A 12,133-nucleotide genomic window follows, 5' to 3' on the forward strand; every position below is an offset into this window, starting at 1 on the left:
ACAGCAGTGGAGGGAGAACGAGAGCAGAGGGAGGATCCGTCTTTCTTTTCACTAACTCTGGATCTGAGCTGAGGAGAGACTAATGAGAAAGCAATGAGCTGCTCGGAGATCCTGGACTAAAGTGTGAGTCTCTCGTTCCTGCAGCCTGCAGCAGATTTACAGCTGAACTATGACGACGTGAAGAGAGTTTCCTCTCGTCTCTTACACAAGACCAACACACTCTCCAGCCAGCCGAGGTAAGCAGCTCTCTCTCTCTCTGTCCTCATGGATCAGGCTTCACTCGGCATTCTGGGCTTTTACTGATTCTGATGACAGCTGTATTGAATGGCTCGGATCTGTGTGTGTGTGAGATTGTGTGTGTGTGTTTCTCTTCCAGATCTTCATGGGCTTCTCACTTGTGTCTCATTCAAGTATCACAGGGTTTCCCCCCTAAAATCTCAACTGAGCCTGTAGTGTCCCGAAATATGTTCTAAGAACGTTGTGCTGACGTTCCCACTAAACATTATTTCTGAATAGTCTCTGAACGTGAATGTTCAGTTTTTTAAATGTTTAAAAACAAACTTTTTTCTTGGTTATGTGAACAATAAAGGAACATTGATTTATCATTCTTCAAACATTACAGGAATGTTCTCTGAACGTTCTGAAACAAGTAGTAACATGAATGATGTATAGGTAAAGTTTTTGTTCTAACGTTTTGAGAACATTTTTAAAGACCAGATAACTTTGAACAAACGTTCTGTAAACGTTACAGGAGGAACGTTTGTTTATAAAGCTTGAGAGAACGTTAGCTGAAGTTCTGAGATCATTCTCTGCTGGGATCGTCCGGTAGGAGTTTAGAGTTGTGATTCCTGGTGAATCTGAGTTTGTTTGGAAACTCTGCAGGAGGAAAGTTTCTGTGTCTCCAGAGCAACATCTGAGATATTCACAGAAGCCTCAGTTTCTCTCACTGGATCTCAGCGCTGTGCTGGAGGAGTCATGGAGGATTGTTGATGTGTGGCTGAAGCGTCTGCTGTCCTCAGGGTTGGGCATTTAATGACAAGTGCTGTGTGAAGCTTTACTCCAGGAATGTTCAGTGTCTCCACCCTCCACACACACACACACACACACACACACACACCCTTCACAGTCACTTTCATTGATAGTTCTCACTGCAGATCCTCGGTTTGACCCAAGAAGGAACGGCTCCGTTGAGTCTTTGTGTTGCAGTAGTAAATCACACATAAACGAGGAACACATGTACAGCGATGCAGCGGGACAGAGAGGAACGCTTCAGACACGAGACAGACAGATGAACTGCAGCGGATGTGAAAGAGAGAGAGAACAGAGAGGGTTAAAGAGATTTAGAGCCAGCAGGACGGTTTCTGAGACGGATGTGGATGTGTTCATCATTCCTGCACGTCTCCTCACCTCGCTCCACTTCACACTGTTACTGACACTGAAACAACTGAGAGTGGCCAGCAAACTAATACTGACTCAGATGAACCTGATAAATGTGTCATGAGCTGAATGAAGCGTTGACTGAGTTTATCTGAGATCTCGCCTCTGCATTAGTTCAGCCTCATATACTGTAAGACATCAAACAGTTTAAACTTATGATATCCACAATCAGCATTAAGTTATAATTATTCAGTTATTCTACAAATACTTTCAGTAATTTCTCCAGTTAAGCGTCTGTCCCTGAAATGGCCGATGCAGAGATCCGCACTGGTCAACACTGATAATAATCATAAATGTTTCTTGAGCAGCAAATCATCATATCAGAATGATTTCTGAAGGATCATGTGACACTGAAGACTGGAGTAATGATGCTGAAAATTCAGGAATAAATTACACTTTACTATATATTCACATAGAAAACAGCTGATTTACATTTGAATAATATTTCACTGTTTTACTGTATTTTTGATCATAAATGCAGCCTTGAGCAGAAGAAACTCTTTTAGAGACACATTAAAACATTTAATAATCCCAAACTGATCACTAGTGTAAGTGTGTGGAGGCACAGTGTGTGTGTGTGTGTGTGTGTGTGTGTGTGTGTGGTCCTCTCAGCTGCTTCAGGTGTGTATCCAGTAGGATTGTGAGCTGTCAATCAAAGCATGTGTGTGATCTGACCATCTGCTGTTTCTCATGAATATGAATCTCGTCTGATGCATTGAGGTGTGTTTGCGTCACCGTGTCCTCTTTTCTTTCTGCTTCTGCCAGTGTCTTCTACGACATCCCAGCTAACAAAACTACGTTTTTCTAACATTTTCTCATAAAATGTCCAGAGTTTGACATGTTTTAAAAACATTTTTCTTGGTCACATGAATGACGTTAAGAGAACATTATATTTCATCATTCTTCAAACATTGAGGAAACGTTACTTTTGAATGTTGTCTGAACGTTCTGAAACAAGTAGAAAGACTAAAATGCGAACATTCCATGAACGATGTATCAATAATGTTTCTGTGGTAACGGTTTGAGAACATGATTAAAGACCAGATAACAAACGTTCTATTAATGTTACTGGAAGAACGTTTGTTCATCGCTGAGAGAAGGATCCGTGTTCGCCGGGATGTCGCGGTGTTGACTGCAGTCTGCCGGTTCGGACTCTGTGTGGGTTTGCTCTTGTGCGTTTCATCTTGCTGAAGGCTACAGAAACCTGATCCAGCAGCAGCTTGTTTTCACAGGCCCGGATCTCAGCGACACGTGGTCTGTGTTTCTCGTGCCTGCAGGAGGTGAATCTCTTCCTGAGGCCGACACACCTTCATCCAGGCATGTGCGGCAGGCCTGCGGAGACACGTCTGAGTCGCTGCGTCAGAACGAACGCTCCTGTTTCACCTTCAGATCAGAGCGTCAATGACACAACACTGGGAGAGGACTGAAGCACATTAGCAGAAGTGTTCACATCCGTACGCTGAACGTAGTCCTTCAGATACATCAGTCAGGCCCTCCTCTGTGATTATCTGATCTTCTGAATGATCTGACCTACAGTATTTTGATCAGGAGTTACTGGTAATCATAAAATATCTAGTTCAGTCATGAAACTCTAGGCGGCGCAGGCTGATGCTTTACATGCAGCAATCACACCATTACCACATGACAAAGCTGACTGGCCTCTGCTGATCCTGCAGCAACATGATACAATTATTTTAAAGCAGCAGTCCACGATTTTTGGCCGTCTAGCGGTTAATAAACAGAATTGCACGCGTATTGCGGAGGAACGTTCTAGCCGGATCTACTTTTCTCCGTGTATGTCTATGGCGAGTCACGCAGTTACTGTGATACTCTGCGGCGGGTCCAACCAGTCCGAATATAAACACTTATTATAAGTGTACCATAATGATTCAGGGTTAGACAAAAACACGGTTTGGAAAATGGATTCATGTTGTATATTCTCATTATATAATTTTTGTACATTTTGAACACAAAAGTTATGGACAGCAAAAATGCTGGGTTAAAAAACAACCCAAGTTGGGTTGAAAATGGACAAACCCAGTGATTGAGTTGTTTTAACCCAGCAGTTGGGTTAAATGTTTGCTCAACCTGCTTTTGTTTTATTTAACTCAACTATTGTTTAAAAATGACTGTATTGTTACTTAAAATGAACCCAAAGTATGTTGGAAATTATCATTTATTAATATGTTTTATGAATAATAATTAAACAATAAACATTAAATTGCTTATTAATAAATGTTCACATTTTGATTATTATTGTTGCCTCTAGTAATTATGTGTCTGATTTTTAAAGCTATTCTGGGTTCATTTTAAGCCAGACATACAGACATTTTTAAACCTTAGTTTGGTTTAACTATTTAACCCAACATTTAACCCAGTCACTGGGTTTGTCCATTTTCAGCCCAGCATGATTTAGTGTAGGGAAGAAATTTTAAAGTGTTATTTTTTTATTTTTTTTTAAAAAGTTATTTTTTTTAAATATGTTTTTAAAACATGTTTGTTACATTTTTATCCTTACATTTTTTAATAGGTGTTATACTTTATATATTTTTAATTATATATATATATATATATGCAGCTATATTTTTTTATTGGTTTGCTAGTTTCCTTTTGGTTAAATTTTTTACAATTTTAAAGTAATCAATAACTTGAGTTGTCATTATTGAAATAAAAGTCAGTAAGAGTATTTGAGTCAGTATGAGGTGTTGTCAGGTGTCTTAGTTCTGATTTAATCACATTACGAAAGCAAATATGCTTATTTAATTTAACAGTCCAGTGTTGTCACATTTGAATGACCTCTTGACCCTAACACACACACACACACACACACACGTTTACCCAGCTATCTAAATCAGGACATTCCAGAGGCTTCTATTGTTTTTATAAACAGCTAGTTATGAACTAACCCTAACCCACATACTAACTCTCACAGAAAACCCTTTCTTGTTTTTTAATATATTTGGACATTTGCAGAAGAAAGTTTTGGTAATTTTTGTCAGATTTAGCTCACTTCTGGGTACAAGTTTGTCCCTAAAATATGGTACAAAGTCGTTCTCCATTGATTATTTTGATTTGATTATAGCTCACCAAAACACTTTTGCATTTTGACACATTAGTTAAAACATTATTTAGTATGTCCTGGTCTGGTGTGATTTCAGGTTTTCTGCAGTGAGTCTCATGAGGCGGTTGATCTCTGATCTCGTCAGTTTCCAGTGATCTTTCAGTGGTTTTAATGAGCCTCTCCATGTGCTGCTGGTGTGAGATTCAGCTGCAGTGATTTGTGTTTGCAGATGGAGGAGGGATATGAACTTGACCTCACCTATGTGACGGAGCGCATTATCGCGGTGTCCTTCCCTCAGGACTGCTTCGAGGAGACATACCTGCGCAACCTGAGAGACGTCACACGCATGCTCAAGTCCAAACACGCCGACAACTATCTGGTGAGAGCGGCCATGACACTTACAGACCGGAGAAAGAGCTTTCTTTCATTACCTTCAGCAGGGTCTGGGTGTTTTTAACTCTCCATCATTGGTTTTCCAGGTGATCAACCTGTCGGAGAGAAAGCAGGAGCTCACTAAGATGAACCCGAAGGTAGTGTGGAGGATCCGCTTCACTACAAACTCAATTCACACACTCTTAAAAGGAGGTTTTCACAGCAATGCCATAGAAGAACCATTTCAGTTAACATTTTAATAATCTAAAGAACCTTTTTCCACTATAAAGTACCTTGGGAAGTCTCCATGGATGTTAAAGGTTCTTCATGAAACCATCAATGCCAATAAAGAACCTTTATTTTTAAGAGAGCATGACTTCATACAGACTCTGAAACATGATGTCAAACGCTTGTTTATAAAAGAGCGTGTGTGTGTTGGTCTCCTCAGACTCTGGACACGGGATGGCCAGACTTCCACGCGCCTCCTCTGGACAAGATCTGCACCATCTGTAAGGCCATAGAGAACTGGCTGAACGCTGACCCGCTGCACGTGGTGGTCATTCACTGCAGGGTGAGACGCCTTCACACGTGTGCTGAGATGCTGTGAAGATCAGTGTGTGTCAGTAACGCTTCACCTCTCTCTGATTCACCAGGGTGGGAAGGGCAGGATCGGAGTCGTCATCTCCTCCTTCGTTCACTTCACAGACGTCTCTGCCAGGTACTAGCGCTCTTCACGTGCCTCTGAAGAGCCCTAAATCACTAAATCAGATGTAGGGCTGCATACTCTGTAGATGGACTGTGTCCTGATGTGCGTCCTCTCGTCCTGACAGTGCAGATCAGGCGTTAGACCGCTTCGCCATGAGGAAGTTCTACGACGACAAGGTTTCTGCGCTGATGACTCCATCTCAGAAGAGGTGAGCAACACATGTAGATCTGCAGATAATGAGTTCCTCTGCTGATATCTTTGTCATCCTGTCCATGTCTTTCTGTTGTTTTTATAACATTAGCAGTAATTCTTTGCGTTTCAGCCTTGATGAGCTGAGTAACGTTTGTGCAATTATACTAAAAGACTTTTACTTGATAAAACAGTCTAAACAATGAATCTTTTGAGAGAAGGAGTGTAGGAGATGTGTTGATGCCTTGATACAGCAGGCTTTATGTGTGTAAGAAGATCTCCATCATCATCAGTGTGGATGAAGCTCTTTCTGCTGGTGTTTCTTCAGGTACGTGTGGATCCTCAACAGTCTCCTGAGCGGCTCCATCAAGATGAACACATCTCCTCTCTTCCTGCACTGCGTCATCCTTCACGGCGTCCCCAGCTTCGACTCCAGCACGGGTCAGTCTGCTTTACTGGATCAGAACAAAAACACTAACTCAACTGAGCTGAATTTGTCTCATATCTGATGGAGTTTACAACATTAACACTGTTATTTCCTGTTTATTACTGTGGAGCTGACTCGACTTGTGCTGTCTTGGGTTACGATCTAACCCTGCTGCCACTCCTGCGTGATGTTTTTCAGGGTGTCAGCCTTATGTGAAGGTGTATCAGGCGATGCAGGTGGTGTACGTCTCAGGAATCTAGTGAGTTTATTCACTTCAGCTGATCTGATCATCAGCATCACTGCATTCATATTTTATTTCAAGTAATAATGAAAATGTATTTTGTCTGATAACCCTGGTTTGATTGGCATATTTGTCAGCCGCGTCGGAGCCGGTCACAGAGACAGGATCTGTATGGCCCTGGAGCCGGCACAGCTGCTGAAGGGAGACATCATGGTACTGACAAGCCTCTAAACAAACACACTTTTAACTTATTAATATATGTCTGTCATTAACAAGCGAGTGATTTATGCACCATTTAAACATGCTAGCATACTGAATAATAATGTATATTAATATTTGCCCGTCTGTCTGTCTGCAGGTGAAGTGCTTCCATCAGAGCAGCCGGTCTGAGCGAGACGATATATTCAGAGTTCAGTTTCACACGGGAGCGGTTCAGGCCTACAGCCTCGTGTTTCAGAAGGACGACATGGAGCACGCCAACAAAGGTCAGCGCGGGTCACCTGACCACTACAGATGCTTGCAGTAGTCATGAGTTCATTTGGAATTAAAATGCTGAAATGTTAAAACGTGTTGTTGCTGGATAGTAACTCTGCAACTACATGTCAACTAACTCTCATTAACTCCCTGAGGTCCGAAAACGCGCCGGCGCGTTTTGCAGGATTTTTTTCATATTGCAGCAAAACAGACTTAAAATACGCCATTATTTCTTGTCATAGAGATATATATATATAAGTAATATATCAATTAGTATTAGTAGCCATTAGTTCATTTGGAATTAGAATGTTGAAATGTTAAAATGTGCATTTGCTCGATTATATGGAAGCTTGTAAATAAGGTAATGGTCATACTTTATTTCGATGGTCCACTTCATTCTACTAACTATAAGGAACTTTTCAAGTACTTCAACTAACGATCAGAGTATTAATAGGCTGTATTAGAGTTGTCATATAGTTGACAAGGCACTTATAGGTAGTAGAATGTCTAAATAAAAAAAAAAAGTGTTACTGTGACTTTTTTTCTCCCCTCACAATTTTTCCCTTGAGTATAGATATATACTCAGAATTTCAAGATATAAACTCGGAATTGCAAGAAATTAAGTCAGAATTGTGAGATTAAAAAAAAGAAAAGGTAATTGCAACTTTTTATGAAGCTTTCATTCAACATCTTTGTCTAAATATTAAAGCGAGTGCCTTCTTAGTGAAGCGTAATTAATCCTTGGTCTTAAATGAGGTTTGAGTTCAGTTCAGAACAGTATCAGAGGGGTTCAGATTTGTTTTCTATGTGTATCACCATCTGTTTTGTTGATATTTTTATGTTTCAATTTCAGGTGCCAGGTTTCCAGATTATGGTAAAGTGGAGCTAGTCTTCTCTGATGGCCCAGAACGAATTTCAGGTTTGTTTTTATGTATTATCGTCAGCTAATGCTAAAATTGTTGAATGCTAACATTTCTTCACAACAGAACAAAACTTGTACTGAATAGATCAGAATAATGACACTATTATCTTCTGTAGAGCAGCTTCATAATTAATTAATTTTATAATTAATGAATTTTGCAACTGTTCATCACTGTGAAGCCACCTGTATTTTTTAAAGAGCTATATAAATGAAGCTAACTGACTATGTCGAAGTGATGTGCACATCTCAGGTACAACTGTTAACCATCAGTCTGTTGTGTGTCTGACAGGTTCAGAGCGCTGGGTGAACGGTCCAGATGTGACCGTCGACTACACCAGCACGGATTCACTCTCTAAATGGGACTCCTATGGGAACATCTGCAGTGAAGGTAGGAAAGATCCGAATCCTTATTTGTAAAGGAAGATTTGATGCTGAAACTAATGTGGTTGAGTGAATGATTCAATGACTTACCCATAATTTTTTTCTGAATTAATCGGTTGAGTCAATGATTCAATGACTCACTCAAACAGTGATAGAGAGACTTATTGAGGGACTTTTAATTTTATATTCAATTCCTTATACTAGTATTGTTACTGCTTGACACTTTTGTTCCTGTCTGAAGCACATGTTATCTTCATGTGTTGCCCCTGAACAACACTTTGATTTGTTGTTTTGCATAGTTGGGCAAAACTCTGTCTGTGTCTTTTTCTGTACTGTGGCTGTGCTGTCACACACACACACACACACACACACACACACACACACACAGGACGTGCCCTCACCCACACACTAAAACCACCCCACAGGTCCAGCATCTTTTTCTGACTGTGGTGAGGCTCATGGCAGGACTTCCATGTGTCCCGCAGAATTCACACCCTTCTTTAACTCGCAAACACAGGAATAGTTTGGCCAAAATCACAGGTCCCCCACAGCTGTTTTACATAAAACATATTCATGGAAACAAGTTCCAGCACCTTTAATGAAGAGGGTTTGATCAAGCACAAACAGACAACTGTGCATTCCTGCGGCGGATTCAGGCCTTGTTTTCACACGCAAACGCTTAAAGCTCACAGGAATTCAACATCTCTGAGCTCTGCATCTGTTTATATGCCAGTCCATGGGTTAGAGGAACTAGCACAAGTAGATAAAGTTTGATTTTAGGTTTTAGTTTAAGTACACTACTATTGCTCATAGTTTGTGCAATTGATTTGAACAGATGACCAATCCTAGTATGTTTGTTGAGGAGAATGAGCTGCTGCTTTAATAAGTGACCGATTTCACCTGCTGGACCAGAAAACAGCTGGTCCATTGAAAGAGGAACTCGAGACACATCTACAGACCAGAGGATCAGGAGTGACTCTTTACACACCAGACAGGATAAAAACACCTAGAAACCACCCAGACCTTCTTAGCAACCACATAGCAATGCCCTGGAAACCCTCCACAACAACTAAGCATCATGGTGGGGCAAAAATGAAAACGTTATTTTCTCCATTAAAATATTTTTTTTAGTTCTGTTGAATCGTTTGGGACAGACATTATGAAATCAGCATCAAGTGTAATGAAGGCTTTGATAAGGTCCAGTCTTGATTCACACAGTGACAGCAGTGTTCGTCAGTGTTGGTTTAGCTGAACTGTGGTCAGTGTTGTTGACTCACACAGTTGTGATACTGAGGCTTTGGCAGGAAGAGGGACTGGAATTGTAATTACAGTGTTTTGTTTTTGCTGTCTAATTCTGGCTGCTTCTGATGACAAAACACCATAAAGAAAACACCATATAACTTCCTCCCACGGCCTACCTCAAGATGTGTCTGAAAAGCCAAGAAAGAATGCAGAGTTTTGCTAACTTTAGGTGAAATGTTAGACTGACTCTAACTGAACACTGCTGAGATGAATATTCAGGCTTCAATCCCAGCTAACAAAATATATCTTGTATTAATGTTTTAACATCTTGGGTGCTTTATTACAAATCTGAGCTTCGCATTCCTGCTTTGAAACCCTCAAAGTTGCTGACTGTGCTTATTTCAGCTGTCAGTGGATTGTCAAGGTATTTTCTGTGTTAATGAACGCTGATGGAGCTGAACTCACACTGAACCCGGACATTCCTCTGAGTGTTGAGCACATCTGCTCCTCTGTCAGCCCAGTTGTGTCGTTTAGCAATGAGAGAGTGATCTTAGGCTCTGTTAATTGAAGGCCTGTATGATGTGTTAGTTGTGGAGAAGTTTGCTTTCATCTTTGGATTGAAGAACTGTTCTACTTTGTCATTTCACATTCAACTTTTTTTTTAGTTACCCTGTTTCATCTTGGGCTTTCAGGACAGCCTCATTGAGTGATGTCTGATTCATGAACCAATCGGATATAATCTATATGGTGTCTGCTTATTTTACTGGTAACACTTTACAATAACAGTACATGAATAACCATGAACTAATACCTGAGTTAATAGTTACTTCAACATGAACTCATGATTAGTTAAGATATGAACTAATGAAGAGTGATCCAGGAGTCATAGGGATTCATGCATGAAAACAGAAGCCTTAACTACGCATTAATACATGTTTGATAATTAATGCATTAATTAACATTTAGGGTAAACTAAATCAAACAGTCTCTATAAGAAGGAATAATACATATTTGGACTTTGAAATAAATTTAAACAATTTATTATTGTCAGAATTTAAACTACTGACATCAGCAGCTTCATTATAAACATTACAGAAAGGCACAGGATTAGCTTGCCATTATTTTCACTGACCCTCCTTATCAAACATATAAAATACTAAATACACTATTTATCTTAAAAGGTCTTAATCTGTTTTGTGATATTCTTTCCTATCAAACAAAACTACTGTGACTTACATCAGTTCCTGAGGAATCGGTTCCCCAAAAAATAACCGGAAATAACAGGAAACATGAACTAAGGTCAGGGAGCGTTTGCTGGGATCAGATTCAGAAGTTCACTCTCCATCCAGACGCAGGCCGTGATCATACTGTACCTCCATTCTCTGACTTTATGAAAAGTCACACAACATCACTCAACTGGGCTGAATACTTATATAGTTGTGTTAGTACAAGTGTATTTGATAGTAAGTTAATGATAATCATGAGCTGAATTTGGTAAGTAGTTAACAGTGAATTAAGTATGATGTGCCCCCTCAAGTAAAGTCATGACATGATGCACATATCACACATCATTAACTAATATATGAATAAACACTATAGAGTGCCATCCTTATTCCTTTACACCCCGGTACAAAAAACTAAAATAAAAAGTATTTGTATTTTATTTTTATTTATATAATTAAACATATATGGACTTGAAAGCAAGCCATAAACATACCTGTAAAGACACACATAAGGCACATTTACATGAAAAATCGCGCGCGTCCACAAGCTAATGTTAATCAAAGCATATACATTTAAATGACAAAAATACAAATACAGTTAATAACTGCACATAACCTCCTGAAAACCCCAATAAAACATACATGTAAATATGTCTTTAATTATTAATTCGGCTTACCAAAGCAGTCAACATTTATTAGTTTAAAATGGCAGCAACACAACAAACGCGGCAAGAGAACACCTAGCGTGCGCCACTAATGAGTGTCCCGCCAGAAACAAACCCTACATACTTTAGTTCCGGGAATAAACTAGGCCTATTTAGCTATGACTAAATGTAAATGAACTATAAAAATCAGAAAACAGTTTAGATCAAATTGAATTTATTAGTGGTAGTTAGTCTATTTTCCACATTTGATTAGACAGATCTATGTAATTAATGGCTAAATAATCATGTGCCATTGCAATTATTTGTCACAAAGCTGCAGATGGCAGATTATCATATTATAGTGTAAATTATGACAGTATTAAATCATGTTTAATTCAAATTCAGAGTACTTCTTGTTTACTCTTATGGAGGCTGATTTATTTAGTTTACCCCTAAATGTTAATTAATGCATTAATTATCAAACATGTATTAACGCGTAGTTAAGGTTGCTGTTTTCATGCATGAATCCCTATGACTCCTGTCGTAGTTAAGGATCAGTCTTCATTAGTTCATATCTTAACTAATCATGAGTTCATGTTGAAGTAACTATTAATTTAGGTATTAGTTCATGGTTATTCATGTACTGTTATTGTAAAGTGTTACCATTTTACTTCATTATAAGCTGGCTGTCCATAAAACAAGGCTGGTACTGGTATAATATATAGACACAAACACTGATCAAACATCTAATAAGTAAAATTAGTGTTTAATGCTTACCAAAAAATGTATTTCTCAGAATACACAAAAACTTTAA

The 12,133-nt window shown here is 39.3% G+C and overlaps 1 protein-coding gene across 4 annotated transcripts in view; it reads left to right on the forward strand.

Annotated features, from left to right (window-relative positions):
- The window catches only part of LOC137002333 (tensin-3-like), a 29,157-nt gene continuing 17,024 nt past the window's right edge, over positions 1 to 12,133 (forward strand). For all 4 annotated transcript variants that reach the window (XM_067361889.1, XM_067361890.1, XM_067361892.1 and 1 more), the window contains exons 1-12: positions 1 to 236; positions 4,728 to 4,877; positions 4,978 to 5,028; positions 5,319 to 5,441; positions 5,524 to 5,588; positions 5,701 to 5,784; positions 6,094 to 6,206; positions 6,391 to 6,451; positions 6,571 to 6,646; positions 6,792 to 6,918; positions 7,761 to 7,826; positions 8,119 to 8,217. In XM_067361889.1, coding sequence (XP_067217990.1) covers positions 4,728 to 4,877; positions 4,978 to 5,028; positions 5,319 to 5,441; positions 5,524 to 5,588; positions 5,701 to 5,784; positions 6,094 to 6,206; positions 6,391 to 6,451; positions 6,571 to 6,646; positions 6,792 to 6,918; positions 7,761 to 7,826; positions 8,119 to 8,217 — 1,015 coding nt within the window. In that variant the 5' untranslated portion in view covers positions 1 to 236. The remainder of the gene's footprint in view (positions 237 to 4,727; positions 4,878 to 4,977; positions 5,029 to 5,318; positions 5,442 to 5,523; positions 5,589 to 5,700; positions 5,785 to 6,093; positions 6,207 to 6,390; positions 6,452 to 6,570; positions 6,647 to 6,791; positions 6,919 to 7,760; positions 7,827 to 8,118; positions 8,218 to 12,133) is intronic.

This window comes from Chanodichthys erythropterus, chromosome 16, assembly GCF_024489055.1.
Source record: "Chanodichthys erythropterus isolate Z2021 chromosome 16, ASM2448905v1, whole genome shotgun sequence".
Taxonomy (NCBI): Eukaryota; Metazoa; Chordata; class Actinopteri; order Cypriniformes; family Xenocyprididae; genus Chanodichthys; species Chanodichthys erythropterus.